General features: G+C 38.4%; 1 protein-coding gene across 9 annotated transcripts in view; it reads left to right on the top strand.

Annotated features, from left to right (window-relative positions):
* The first annotated feature begins 1,002 nt into the window (after positions 1–1,002).
* The window catches only part of LOC129755971 (septin-7), a 126,298-nt gene continuing 112,169 nt past the window's right edge, over positions 1,003–15,131 (top strand). For 3 of the 9 annotated variants that reach the window (XM_055752705.1, XM_055752702.1, XM_055752698.1), the window contains exon 1: positions 1,338–1,497. Coding sequence is in view for 1 of the 9 variants with exons in the window: in XM_055752706.1 (XP_055608681.1) it covers positions 10,135–10,164 (30 nt within the window). In the remaining 8 variants the exon portion in view is untranslated. Of the gene's footprint in view, positions 1,132–1,230; positions 1,498–1,546; positions 1,569–9,973; positions 10,165–15,131 lie in introns of those variants that run through there. The other 6 variants (XM_055752699.1, XM_055752704.1, XM_055752703.1 and 3 more) reach the window with 6 other exon arrangements.

Genomic DNA, 15,131 nt, shown 5'->3' with positions numbered 1-15,131 from the left:
GTGGGTCAAGAAAATTAGCAGAATTATTAAAAATAATGTCAAAATATATGTTATTTTAATTGATGTAGTGTATGTGAAATAGAGTTAAACTGTTATGTTGAATCGTTATGTTTTTGAATAAATCATATACAAAAGAATGAAAAACATAAATAAATTTAAAGAAAAATACAATAGGGACAGCAAAAATGACTCGTAGACAAAAATGAACTTTTTGTCAGTTTTGTTGTTTGATTTGATTTTTACATTTTTGTCGTTTTTATTATTTTAGTATGTCAGATTTTTGATATCCATCCATCTGTTTTATTTTCCATTTTTGTAATATTTTTTATGATGTTTAATTTTTTTCTCAATTTTTGTTATTTTTGTTTTGTTTGTAATTTTTGTTTTTTTTTGTCGTTTTGCCACTTTATATCATTTCTTTCTTTCTTTTGATTTTTTTCTACAATTTTAATTTTTTTCAAATTTGGTTTTTTATTTGTTATTTTTTCGTAATTTCTTTTTCTATGTTTGAGAATTATTGATTTTTGTCATTTGTTTTTGTCATTATTTTGAATTCTTGATTTTCTACGGCTTCATCAGAGCCGATTCTCTTCCAAAATACTTTTTTTTAATACCACATCTCAAAGTTATACATAATATGTTTTTATGACATGATTTTTTTTCGGTTGACTCAATCGAATCCTAACCCTTTTTGCACTTTTTGAATAGATTCACTCCAATGCTTTACCATCCATCCATGCATATGGCCCACTGTGGAGCGTTACGTTGGATGATGGCGTTACTCAAATTGTTCACAAGTTTGCATGAAAGTTCTTCGTGCGATAACACCCACACACGCAGATGTTTTCGGAGAGAAACGGGAGAATGCGACTGATTCATCAAATCCGTGTGAGAAAGTGAGTTGACTGAGCATGGAGAGCGAGAGCAATTGTCGAATATCCTGTCGCTGTCGGCTCTCCCGGGAACAGTCTCTCGCTCGACTCGAGCACAATCAAACAAGCATCTTCATTGAAGCGAGTCTATCAATCGCATAGTGTATCCCATTCGTGTTGTACGGGCGGACAGCGGGATCGTTTGTAGTTTTACACTAGAGTGGAGTAAAAAGTTTACGTCTGGCTTTTGATCTTTCTGGTAATGAAAGGGGTAAAAAGTGAGATTAGTTCAGCTCATCGTCAACATCGTATAAAAATCGTTCCTCCAGCTCCAGTCGTATTTCTTTGATTGGTTTCGTTCTCCCGGCGAAGCATTGAATTTGTCGTGTCATAAAAGTGAGCTTCGCGGATTTGACTTGACTCTCTCACGCCAGTTTGTTTCTTTATTTTTTTTTTTTTGCTCGCTCGCAGAGCAAAGCAAGTCACCAAACATCAGCAGGCGCTCGCTAGTCAGTGTTGAGCAAGCAGTTTGTCCATAGACTCTACATAAAAACAGGAGCGTCCGCATCAAGAAGAAGGAATCCGCGACGGTATCCGTAAAATTTCGAGTTTTTGGTGTTTTCCGGTACGAATTGATCCGATTTGCGGGGCAAAAGTGATATCGAAGTGAAGTGCAACGACGACGCGATTCGTAATGTGTGTGGAAATTGGTGACGAATCAGATTCAGGGGTCCTTTGCTGGGATTGAAAGTGCAGATGGATGGAAGTTTTTTTTTCTTCCGCAGGAAGAGTGTTCTTCCTTTTTTCGGGGGCTCTTGCTGGTGTGTTGTATCGAAGAGGAGTGTTACATGTGTGTGGCGGGAGGCTCTCGTATAAAATAGTATTTACGCCTCCTGTGTGTGGGAACATCAGATCGCCATCATATTGATTTTGTGGTTGTGTTTGTGAGACAGAAACAAAAGCAGAAGCAGCAGCAGCAGCCGAGTGTATTTTACGCATAAAGCAGGCAGGGGTTGATTCCTTAGATTAAACAAAAAATAAAACGACACGAACGAGGCCATCCAAGGCAAAAGCCAAAGCCAGTCGAATCTGCAAAACAGCCGATTTCTGTTTTTGATTGATTGGGAGCCTCGGCCTACTACGGCAAATGAGCATCGATGCAATTCACCTCCATCGTCCACGCCTCGCTGTCGCATTGCATCAATCAACATGTGTAAGATTAGGGGTGGGTGAGGGAGGATCAATGAGGGACAAACTGGGGAAGGGAAGCCTCATTACAACTACCCTACCCTGAAAGAGATTACGTTATCAATCTGGTCCGAGAGATGTTATTCAATGAATCATTCATCGTCTTCTAAGCTGGTTGGAACAAGACAGACACTTTGGACAGATCAGAAGTCTGATTTCGAGTCAACGCAGGTCAAGTCTGCGCAAACATTGCCGACTTGAAGGGTTTTATGAACTTACCTAATCAACTGGTATGGATTGTGTATTGAAAAGTTCCAATTTTCTATTTTAAACGCTTATTTTTTTCCTCTCATCGTGATTTGAAAATTTAAATTTATTTGAAGTCAACAAAATCTTTCAAAAAATAGCACTTGTTTATACGTCAAAGTTAACACTTGTTGTGATTACCACTTAAATTCAGAGAAAGTGAACTATAAGGCAAAGAAAGTGGTTTCCGGAGATTCGGATCCTTGGCTTTTAGATAGCCTTTTAATATTGAATTTGCCCTCTTGTTAACATTTAGTAATGAAAAGTCTAAAATTTTAAGAAAAATTAAAGGGTCCGAATATTAAAACGTGTCAACCAGCATATAATTAATGCTGTCGCGTGGAGAAGGAAAATTACATGTCATTTATAAGTTTTAATATTGGCCGATAACTAAGACTGGCTGAAAATAAAATGTTCCCCGTGGTTAACGAGTTTCTAATTGTTTTAGAGTGCTCACGATCATTGAAACAATCGGAACTAGCCATATTCATATATTTTACTTGAACAATGGTTGTTGTAAATCTTGACGTCTCTGCGTTCTCTGCTCCACGGTGGGCCCGGCCGGTTTATGTTTTCTTTTATTTTAACCCTTTTATGTTAACATAATGCAAAACATGAACAAAGACAGGAAGAATAATAACAATATCGCATTATTCTCTGAGATCAGACATAAGCTCTGGCAGTGGAAGTACGATTAATGATTGATTCAGGGCTAGAAGCGACCATGAGGCAAAAAAGTAGGGCAAAATAGTTACTTTTAGATAAAATTAGAGTAAAAATAGTGACCAGATCAAGTCGAAAACTAACTCGATAGTGATTTCAAAAATTTATATAGAACGATTTCATGACAATTATGTTTGTTGAAAACAAAGTTTTTAAAAAGGCTTCACTAATAGAAAAGCATATGTTGGACAAAAAGGAACATTTTAACTAATTGAGTTTTGATGATTTCGGAAGCGACTACAGAATTCTAAAATTCTGTTTGACGAAAAGTTTAAAGAATAGACTTGAGGTTAAGTAAAGATTGGCGCAATATTGAAAAAAAAAAAAATGACAGATGAATAAAGAAAGTCATGACGTAAAAATAGGAAGATCCTCATGAAAAAGTGACAACACATTGATACAAGATTGAAAATTTGACAGAATATTGACAAAGGACTTACAGAAGCTTAGTAAAAAATATATCGAAAAATTCTAGGTATTCACACAAAAAAGCGCACAATTTTAACAAGAATAATCTTCTCCGTAGAATATAATTTCTTAATTCAATACTAACTCAATGGACATTTGCTAATAAAAGTGAAACATCAGGCTGAATTTAAAAAAAAATCATTAAAAATTGAAAAGATTTTATAAAGTTTTAGAATGCCTCGTAAACTTTTGAAAAAAAAGCGCCTAAAATTTGTTTTGAAAACATTTCAAAAGTTCCTCAGAATACTGTAAATGTCTATAAATATACAAACTTTGAAATAAATTAACTGGTTTTTTTGGATTCGATTAAGTCACTTTTCACAAGTTTACCAATTCACATTCAATTCAACCAAGAGCATTAATAGTATGGCAAATTTTACATGCCATGCCATTTTTTATAGTTCTATTACTTTTTGCAATTTTGCACTTAGATGTGGTGAATATAAGTTTTCATAGGTTTTTGATTAAATTTAATTTTTCCAACAAGAAAATGAACAAGTTTTAGCCTACATCAAGGCAAAACAATCAACTTCCTTACTAGATCTGAATTTTTCATCCTATTTAGATTGTGTGAATTTTCCACAAACGAAAGGGGAAAAAATGACGTAATTCTTGGGCTAAACCTGATATAAATACTTACTAAGTGTCTTGCAACGATTGACATAAAATGGAATTTTCAAAAATTAGAAAATTTTTTAATTTTCATTTTAGTTGTAAAGTAATTATTGGAAAATGTGACTTCAGTGAGCAAATTTCAAAATAAGTAACATCTGAGTGACTTGTCTGAAAAAGTGACAAAGTCACTAATAAGTGACCAACTTCTAGCAATGGTTGATTATCTAATATTGTCAGTTTTCGTAGGTTTGATTAATATTATAAGTTTTGTTGTTTTAAATGTTGTAGGTACCCGTTTTTATTCCCATTCACAATTTTATAATTGGAAACTAATATTTAATATAATTTTTTTGAGAAAGAAGCTAAAATATTCAAAACAACTAACAAAATGACTAACGAGTTTTTTGTTTTTTTTATTCAAATATACAAATGAATATTGCAAACTAGATCGCATTTCGATAATTTCCAATCAAAGGTTTATAAAATAGGAGAGAATAAGGATTGTTTATACCATTTTCATATTTTCATCATAATATTATCTTTTCAGAAAAATTTTGCAACTCGTCATCTTTTGCGTTTTCTAACAGTGTGTAACTTCAAGTTTTTTTACTCCAAAAGTTAGAACGATACATGAACTCGTAGATGAACTAAAAGCATTTTTGTTGGTCGCAAAAATTTCTGATATTGGTACGCAAACGCTTGACAAAAATCAAGCAAAATCTTAAGATAGTAGGCAGTGCTTAAAACTTTCGACATGCTGAGATGAACGTGAAGTGAAATAATTTTCCATTCAGAGTCCTACAATTTACGTTTCCATCATCAGTCAAAAAAGCATTCTGTGACTGACTGTTGGAAGAGAATCACTTCATTTTCGTACCCGTGAATGTGAACTTTCGAAAAACTCAGTCATCTAAATTCGGAAATCATGATAGAGTTGAAATACCAAACAATTCGTTTTTATTGTTGGGATTTTAACGCCTGGGCGTTGTTTATCCCCTACAAACAATGCATGAGCAAATTGAAGAAAATCTAACGATTATTTCCTTATTTAACATCATCAATGGGATAAATTTAGTGTTTTTACGTAGCGAATCAACTGTAGTATCTAAAAAGCAAAAAGACATCCAAAAATCCAGAAATAAGAAAAATTGAAGGTTTCAAATCTCACAAAATTGATCGATTTCGCAAGAGCTCTAGATGATGGTCCCTATCACGGACATCTATTTGATTGTACGTGTCTGAGCACACCTCGGAAAACATTCTTGTGACAGTTGTTTATAACCAAAATGAAAAATCTGTCTGCTGTGAGAGGAAGAAAGCCCCGGACCCATCTGCCAATATGGAGAATCCTACCACCACCAGAGATGCCAATGTGCCTGATTTTTCAGGCGTTGCCTGATTTTTCGAGGCTCTGCCTGACAACCTGATAAGCCATTGATTTTCCCTGATTTTTGAAAATATGCCTGATTTTGCCTGATTTTTGCGAATGTCATGAAAAATGGGTAGCAAGGAACTGGAGTAGGTACCATAGCTGAAGTGAAAAAGTAAAAATGTGGCTGAATCAAAGCAATCGAAAGATTCCCGTTAATTCTTATTGAAACAGAGAATTGAAGGGATTGCTTTGATGAAGCAGAATTATTCAACTAAGTAGGCTCACACACATATTGGAGTGAAAATGTGGAGTGATGACCAAAAAAAAGGTCATCACTTTGAGCGAAATTTCCGTTACTTTTACGTAGCCTGATTTTGCCTGATTTTTATTTCGCAAGTTCCCTGATTTTTGAAAATAAATGTTGGCAACCCTGACCACCACCATCACCAAGAAGAAGATAGCTTGTTTCCAAGATTTGTCGTTAAAGAAGATTTTAATCTGTTAGCAAATTAGTTGCTTCAACAACACAATGGGAGCACTTGGAAACTCAAAGTTAGAAACTACAAAAAAATGGTGGACTTGTGTATGGGACAAACTTTCTTCAAATTTAGAGATTCTATAGACAAATAAAGGGGGCGCCAATGGGAAACCCTCTGTCTCTATTCTCGTGGGAACTGTTCATACTGAATCAAAGCAATCGAAAGATTCCTTTTAATTCAACCACGGTAAATGAAAAGTTCATATACCAGTATTTCGATAGCAACTTACTACCTTCTTCAGTGAACGTTTTCCCGTTGAACCCTATAGGGTAGGTAGACCCAAAAAACAGACAACGGCACAACTGCCGAGCATTCGGAGGTTTTTGCTACCTAGTAGTAGCTTACCTAACCCGAACAATATAAGGGAGGGAAACGATACACATTCATCAATTGAAAACGTTCACTGAAGAAGGTAGTAAGTTGCTATCGAAATACTGGTATATGAACTTTTCATTTACCGTGGTTGAATTAAAAGGAATCTTTCGATTGCTTTGATTCAGTTGAATCATTCAACCAAGTAGGCTCATACCACAACAGAACTGTTCATAGTTTATTTGGAAATTTATTGGCCGAAAAATGGTGGAGATACATCGATGACATGTTTTGTGTAGTAAACAATGATTTCCTGAAGAACTTCTAACATCCATAAACGGTTTGCATAAGAATATAAAATTAACTTGCGAAAGAGAAGAAGACAGGAAATTACCTTTTCTGGATGTTCTGGTCAGAAGAGATGAAGGCCTATTCCAATTCGAAATCTAAAGAAAACCGACAAATACCATAAGGGTAATACCGAGCACCTTCAACCACTTGTTCCAACATAAGATGGCGGCGTTCCACAGCAAATCATCGGATGAACTCCATTCCTCTCTCAACTGAAGGAAGAGAAAAGGAACTTCAACATATTTTCCAAACGGCTGATAAAAATGGATACCAAAGTAATTGTAATTTGTAATTGTAATTGTAATTTTATTGAGTAACGATAGCCTTCTTTGGTAATACATAAGGTTAAGGAGAGTACAGGGAAAGTATTACACAGGAGAATCAACGTAATCACAACACATTTAGACTGGAATAATAATTTTTAACAGTTCTCTTAAAACTGGTCCTGGTAGGTTTAAGTTTTGTTTCTAAGGGGATGCTGTTCCAGCATGACGCACCGTGCACCATGGTACTTTTCCCGCTCGACGTGGTGTGCCTGGGGATTATGAAGCTTCGGGACCTCTCTAGCTGCCCTCTTTGCAGATGTTGTTGGAGATAGTCGGGTAATAGGCCTTGGTATCCTTGCCACATGAAATCTAGGATCCTGATTTCGAAGTTATACAATAAGTCATGTCCTAAGATTGTTTTGCGTACGTTAGCTGTTGTTTCTCGTCTTCTGAGGTTGAAAACAAATCTCACTGAAGATTTGAAGCATCGATGGAGTTGCTCTCGTAGAGCTCCAGATAGTCCGGGATAGAAGACAACATCGCAGTAGGAGAATATCGGTACAATTACAGATTGTACCAATTTCAGTTTGGTAGGTTGTGGTAGGACCGGTGCAAAACGTCGAAAGGTGCGAAGCGTGTTGAACACTTTCATGGCAATTTGGTTCACGTGAGGTGCCCAGTTCAAATTGCAGTCCATTGTTAAACCTAGGTTCACTACCTTGCTAGATAGGGGGATAGTTTCCCCACAGAATAGGATGGAACTGTTTGGGCTTATTTGTCCGGTTTTGCAGAAGATGATTGCTTGGGTTTTTTTCGGGTTGGGATACAACTTGTTCGTATTTGCCCATACCTTAATTGATTGTAGGTCTTCGTTAATAGTATTTACCAGACTATCTACTTCAGTTACTGGTCCGGAAATGTAGATTTGAAGATCATCTGCATACAGTTGGTAGTGGCATTTCAAAGACGAGGGCAGACTGTTGATGTAGAGACTGAACAGGAGAGCGCTTAGACATGAACCTTGTGGAGTACCATCGTTAAGTTGGCATTCGGTGGACAAACTACCATTACTGTGTACCACCTGACTTCGTTGGCAAAGAAAAGACTGGATGAGGTCACAGGCAGGTTGTGAGAAAAGAAATTCGTTCATCAGCTTCTGCTCTAGTTAATGATGGTCTACACAGTTGAATGCTAGCGAAAAGTCCACTAGAACCATCACTGTGCAGTTGTTATCATCGAACTTGCTATATATGTCGTGAGTAACTTTACATAGGGCCGTAGATAGTAGAGTAGATCCATTCAAGGAAAAAAGAAAGATTCCTTCAACGGAAATCTTTCACTACTTTAACCCTCCATTCAGAAGGAGTTTCAACGAAGATCCATTGAGTTCAACAGTGTCAACGCGCTTGAATTGCGAAAAAAGTTGACAAAGTTTGATAACTGAAATCCATCTTAGAATCAACTAAATATCCAGTGGATCTCCTATACACAATCAATTGTTCCGACTATGATAAGGTGTAAATTGGACAAATCAAAAGGAAACTAATTGATAGATCGAGGAACACATGGCTATAGCTAGATCTGACTCAAGGAAGAAAATTCTTCCTTCCCAGAATCCTAGATCTGCAGTAGCATTGCACATGTATGAATCTGGTAACTCTATTGATCGAGGAAATATCTCGTCGATTCGGTCTTTGAATAGTAATTCGCTTAAATTGGATGTTGCTAAAAGCATTGAAATTTTCATTCAAAAATCAGTTCATCTCTTGAACCCAGACACCTGACCAGGTTTCTGGGTTCTTCACTTGGTTGTTCAAATTCTTAGGTAAAAAGAAATACAATAACTGGAAATTGAGAAATATTCTAATCCATAGATGAAAAAGCAAAAATTGATATCTGAACCATGTTGTTTTTTTTTCTAAAGACATTAAACATTTTGTTACTTTTCTTTAATTTCACTTTTCATCAATTGAAAAGTTGTTTCAATAGGATGGAATTTCTGAGATTTTACTAATCACGTTCAAAAGTGTATACCCTTGGCATGTAACGTTACTGTTTATGCTTTAAAATTCGCAACTTCTTCCCTGCTACTGCCTATCTATACTGCTGAATCGGTCGAAAACTTTTTGCAAACCAGAAACAGTAATCAGTACGCGCGAGCACGCGAAAGAAGGAAGCAAGCTAGCTTCGAAAACAGAAAGGGCCGTTCGCAAAAAAAGTATAAATCAAAAGGGAGCTTACCGAAGGACTCCCAACGGGTAGCTACAAAGTTGGTACTTCTCCATACCTACTGGATGGTTGCGCAGCAAGCACTCACAAGTGGCCAACACCCAGAAATTGCATGACAGTGACGTTCTACGTCGTTCGGTCGGTTTGTGTGTGTCATTCGGATCGCATCGCATTTCAGAATGGAGCATGACGACACAACACAGCGGTCTGACTTGCTGCCAAATGCTACCCCTTGGCATCGGAGAAGGTACTGGTGGTAGCAAAGGGATAGTATCCAATAACTATGTACACAGGTACACGACTACTAGGAGTAGAATCATACCGATTCTTTGTGTCGGCGTCGGATTCTCTCTTTCTCTACGACGAGGACGTGTCATCATCCTTCAGCGTCTTGTCGGCAGCCCCCCGGTAACTTTCAAGGGTTGCACCAGAAAGTAGAGAGAAGAGGGTTGAATGACGAAAAAAAGGAGCAATAACAACTAGAAAAATTATCAAGGTTACAAAAGTGTTGTTTTTGCTCGGTTGCAGCAGCAGAGTTGGCTTTCTGCGTGCGACTGACATATCACTTCATTGGTAAACATTCGCTCTCCGGATAGTATCGGAGTTGTGCAATCTCTGAATTTACTAGTCACGTCAAAAGACTGTTGATGGAAATTGATTCTTTACTCTTGGAATTTTATAACTCAACCGGTTGAGGATAATAATTGCAAATAATAATAAAAAAATACGCTGATCGGTCCGGGTTTCTGGTTTCTGCGACTCAGCCGCGATAAACTTTTGCGTGTGCTACTGCATCTAATGTGAGCATTAGCTTAGATGTGTGTCTGATGAAGTGTTTGTTTAATTGATTATGCAATCCCACGTCAGGGTCGGAGCACGATTGTCTTTACAACATGATTCTGAATGCTGTTAAATTTACAATGGTAAGAACACTCAAAATTCATACAGTTTTAGTTTCAGTGAGTGTATTTCAGTATGTTGAATAAGATGCTTAGGAATACATTTTCGCGAAACAGCCTCCATTTGAGAGGAACAATAGCCAGGTCCAGAATGAAAGATTCATCTGACGGATTGTCGAAATATTGTATTGTGTTAAATACACAGTGGATCTCGTACTTGAATATAGCATTTCCTGAATTCCACAGCGAGGTTTATCAATTTATAAAATTAACAAAATATGGATCAGAACTAGTGAAAATTAACATCTCAGTTCATACAGAATTTGTGTTGCCTACACAAAGGCGTTTAAGTTATATGTTCTTCACGGAAAGTCTGGCAAATGTATACTATCATTTTTGTGTTCGATATCGTGATAACAGATAACTGTACTTGCTACATGCTCCAAAGTACAATTACATAAGTTGATTGTGTAATTTGATCTAAACATGGTAAACCAAAAAACATGTAAAAAGTGAACTAACGCCACTTACACCCATAGAAGAGGTAACAGAAATCCAATGCCTTTTTAGCAAATCTCTGTGCCGATAATGCTCTGAAATGTGCACTGTGTCGAAGACGGTATGTTTGAAAAACCGTAACTGGCATAAGGACTCGGCTTCCAACCAAAATTATGCATGACCACTACATTCAAGCGAAACAAGAAAAAACATTTTATTGGATTTCGTTCCTATTGGATAATCCATCCCAGAAACAAGAAAATAAAAATAATAACCACAGCGCCGTGGGGGGATTCGAACTCATATCACCATTCAATTCGTCTTGCCAGTCCGACATCTTAACCAGTGTACTGATTGAGCTTCATGCAGGACGAGGGCTGTTTGTCATAGGCTTTCTGCCACTGATCAATCACAAAAAAACGCACGACGGAGGCTTCCCGGCGTTTGGTCTCCTTTCAAGGTATTCCTTTGTTTTGTGATGGAAACGGGAAAGGGAACGGGAGTGAAGGAACGGGAAACCCATTTAATGAGAACTGTGTTTGCTTACTGCCTGCTATTACATACACACGCTACATATACACAGCTGCTAAAGCCGGGCAGCTTGGCTGGTGGTTGTTTTCCGGTCAATTGAAGGAATGTTTTTGCTGTTGCTTTTGCTACATACACACGCACAGCTTAGCCGTGGTTGTTTGCCGGTAGATTGAATTGAAGCAATGTTTTTTTTGTTGCTTTTACTGCATACACACGCACAGCTCGGCCGTGGTTTGCCGGTGCCGGTAGATTGAATTAGAAGGATATTTTTGTTGTTGCTTTTGCTACATTCACACGCACAGTGCTCGGTTCGCTGGCTGCCTGGTGTTGGCCGGTATTTATTTCCATCCTTCTTCGTCTTGTGATGCGATAGGGAGGGACGTGCAAACGTTTTTATTTTGTTTCTTTCAGACATACGCAATTCGGTTAACTTGGGAGATTAATGCCAGTGGAAGCAAATCGAATCAGCACCGGTCGCGTTATCTTCTTGTACCAATGATGCTATGTAATTGACTATACGCCATTGGCACAGAGGCTGAATTTTGGGTGTAGCAATCCTTCCTAGCTGATGAATCAATTATGAATGTCCTTTCGCGTCCCGGCTTCAGTCGCGTGAGTGAACACGAAATTTCTTCTCAACCTCTGTCTGTCTGTAGGTCGGCTGGACTGGTGACAGACAATCGGGCGCTCGCGTTGATTAATTTAAGTGGAACTAAACCCTGTTACAGAACTTTGGTCCGACTTTGTAACCCGGCCCAGGGTCCGAAGATAGAGAGAGAGAGAGGTGCAAATCAACCTAAGCTTTGCCATCTATCTTCCATCGGATTGGGATTAGCACCACCCTTGGCCAAAGCCGAAGGAAGAAACACGTAACTAGTTTGGTCCCGGAAAATAAATATAGCCCCGGCTAATTTTGGGGGAAATTCTTGGTTCTTTGCAGTCGTAAAGTGGAAAGGAAAAATAAATAAATAATTTGGAAAGGGAGAAATCCTACCGAAACCCTTTTGAGTCGGTGACGGAAAGAGTTCTTGAGATGGGTTCCAAGCCATAAACATTGCTTTCCGGATGTGGTTTGAATGAGCAATTCCAGGGAATTTTACTAAAAATAATTAATCTAAAAATATTTTAAAAACATTCAATAAAATATAAATTTTTTTCTTGAAAATAAAAAAATGTTTTCTTTCTAATTGTTATGAATCCACTTGAATTATGACTCTTCAATAATGATAATCATGCTTTCTCCTAATAATCTACTATTTAAACATAAAGAAATAGGCAAAAAGTCAATAAAGGGCAGGAAAATATAACCTTTGAAAATAGTCGGAGGCAGCCTTAGATAGTCAAATTCACTAACAAATACTTGACAAGTTTTTTAAAAGCCAGGCCGCTCTTTGAGCACTTAGTACGTTCAAATGTTACTCCAAACTATTATGGGAGTGTATTATTGAACTAAAAAACCTGGCCTTAAGGGACAGAGGATTTTTATTCTGGGTACCAGGCCACTGGATTATCCAAGGAAACGAAGAAGTAGACCAGTTAGCTAGAGAAGGATCTTAGGGACTGTTGATCGGACCTGAACCTCCGGAGTATCGAGAAGTGCCTTGACTATGGACCTCAAGAACTGGGAAAGCCCCTTTATTGCTTCCAATTGGAGAACAGCAGAGGAAGCAGCTCAGGCGAAAAGATTCATTGAACGACTCTCAAAAACACGGTTGAACTTAAGTTAGCACGCGTTGAATATTTACACAGGTCGTTTGACCAGACATTGTCCAATAAAACATCATCTCAAAAGGATTAATATTATCCAAAACGATGACTATAGGTTCTGCATGTTTGAAAAAAAACTGCAGAGTACCTATTATGCAACTGCTGCGCCCTCCTCAATCGAAGAGAGCGTATACTTAGATAATAAGCGCATAAGTTGGATGGTTGCACATAAGTCCTGAGAAGGTTATATCATATTTCTTGGGACCAGATGCCAACTGTCACTTCAATCAATAGTGCAGGTGAGCCTGATAGCATATTATAACGCAGAGTAATTACCACAATAGATCAACTACTGGTCGCAGTGGGCTCTTCCCTACAACGGCCTTGGCCAGGCCTTGAGTAGCCTTTTCCAAGACACCCTTTCTTTCCATGATCTCTATTTGCTTCAGGAGCCTCTGTAGTCACAAACTGCTCCTTATCGACGCTATCATTGACTTCTGAATCGTGAAGCAATGCAAATGTTGATCCTCGAACGGTTGTTTGGAAACTGAAAGTCCCTGAAGCTCAAGAGAGCACAAGAGCTCCTCGATATCCTCTTAGACCACTTCGAAAGGTCTCTCAACGTCACTAGTGGCTGGGCAGCTTAAGAACCACTCCACTAAACGGCTATTACTACTAATATCTTTCGGGGCCTAACTCTAGGAATAGAGTCCACCTTCAGCTGACGGGGACGACTTCAATAGTCATGGTCATCAGGCGGTTTCAGGCCAGATTAACCATCAGACTTCAGACCCGTTACCATATCAAAAAGGTCCTACCGTATCCAAGATTACTGGACAACGCCTATGATGATATGGGTCAGTGATTACTAGGTAGTATTTTGAGGGTAGCAGACCTTCCCCAGTAGCATGAACCACTCTTAACTTTTTAAACCATGATCCGATCGATGAACTCCTATATATTTCCCCACTCAGACTATAACCTCAGCGTAAATCATGATCTTAGTACCTAAGACATATCATAAGTGGTTGTATTTTCCCATGCTAATCCCTGTTTAGGGAGATAGAGCGTAGCTTAACCCTAGATCGTATCTTCTTGTGGTATTCTACATACGAATTGGCCAAGTTAGGCATTGTGCGTTCGTTCAGCGATTGAGTTTTGTGTAGTTCCACCCCGCTAGACGGTAAAGAATCTAGTGCTGTGTGGAAGTCGTGAGAATGCTTGAAAAACGCAAAGGTCTTGAAGACGTTAAATTATCGTAGAGAAGTTCTCTACGGGTACTCTTTTAGAGAAGCCTGAAGGTCGAAAAAATGCTTGAAAATCTCAAGACTGTTCGATGGTTTTTGGGACGCCTGAACATCTTCCGTTTGTCAAAAAGCATTTAAAGGTTGATAGACTCGGACGGAACTTTCACGACTTTAGGCTGGTTACTGAATGTAACAGTAAGAACCCTTTAGAAGTCATAGGAATAACCGAAAATCGTAAGGCTTGGAATGAAAAAACCAATGCGTTTGAAATTCCAAAGAAAATCACCGTGATACCGCTGGAAGGTTGTCAGGTCGCTTTAAAGTCTTGGATCACTTGAAACTTCTAATGCCGCTTACAACAATTAAGACATCACCAAGGTTTCCAAGGCCAATGACACTGCTCACATAAGAACCGCTTGAAGGTTTTGATCGTTCGGCATACGGTGGCAGTCGAACCGCATCATTCACCGGCATTAGTCGACGTAGGAACTTATTTTGTACCCTTTCTAGTCTTTCAGTGTGTAATGTTTGATGATGTGCCCAAACTGCCACGGCGTATTCCAGAACGCTGCGCATTAAGGCGCAGTAAACCGCTTTAAGACAGTATACATCCTCAAATTCAACAGTGTTTCTACGAATGAAGCCAAAAATGGTAAAGGCTTTTGCGGTTGTGGCGGCTATGTGTTCTGAGAAACTTAGTTTCTGATCAAAAATAACTCCGAGATCTTTAATCGAAACTACTCGTTCCATTTCTGCTGTGTCCATTTTGTAGGCCAACGGAGTGGAGTTCTTGCTCTGCAGAATGTTATACTTACATCGGCATTCACTGGCATTAGCTTTTTTTTTATTACTTGTTAACCCAGGTGATAAATCCATTTTACGGATTGCATTCCAAGGCACGGCGAGCCACCGCGTCCCCCCAGCTTGCTACTCTGGTTCCATGGGTGCAATTGGACGACTCATGATGCAATGCTAAGGAACACTGTACCCCCTACGCCATAAAGTCCA

This window comes from Uranotaenia lowii, chromosome 3, assembly GCF_029784155.1.
Source record: "Uranotaenia lowii strain MFRU-FL chromosome 3, ASM2978415v1, whole genome shotgun sequence".
In the NCBI taxonomy this organism is placed as follows: Eukaryota; Metazoa; Arthropoda; class Insecta; order Diptera; family Culicidae; genus Uranotaenia; species Uranotaenia lowii.
This window is presented reverse-complemented; position numbering and strand designations above follow the sequence as displayed.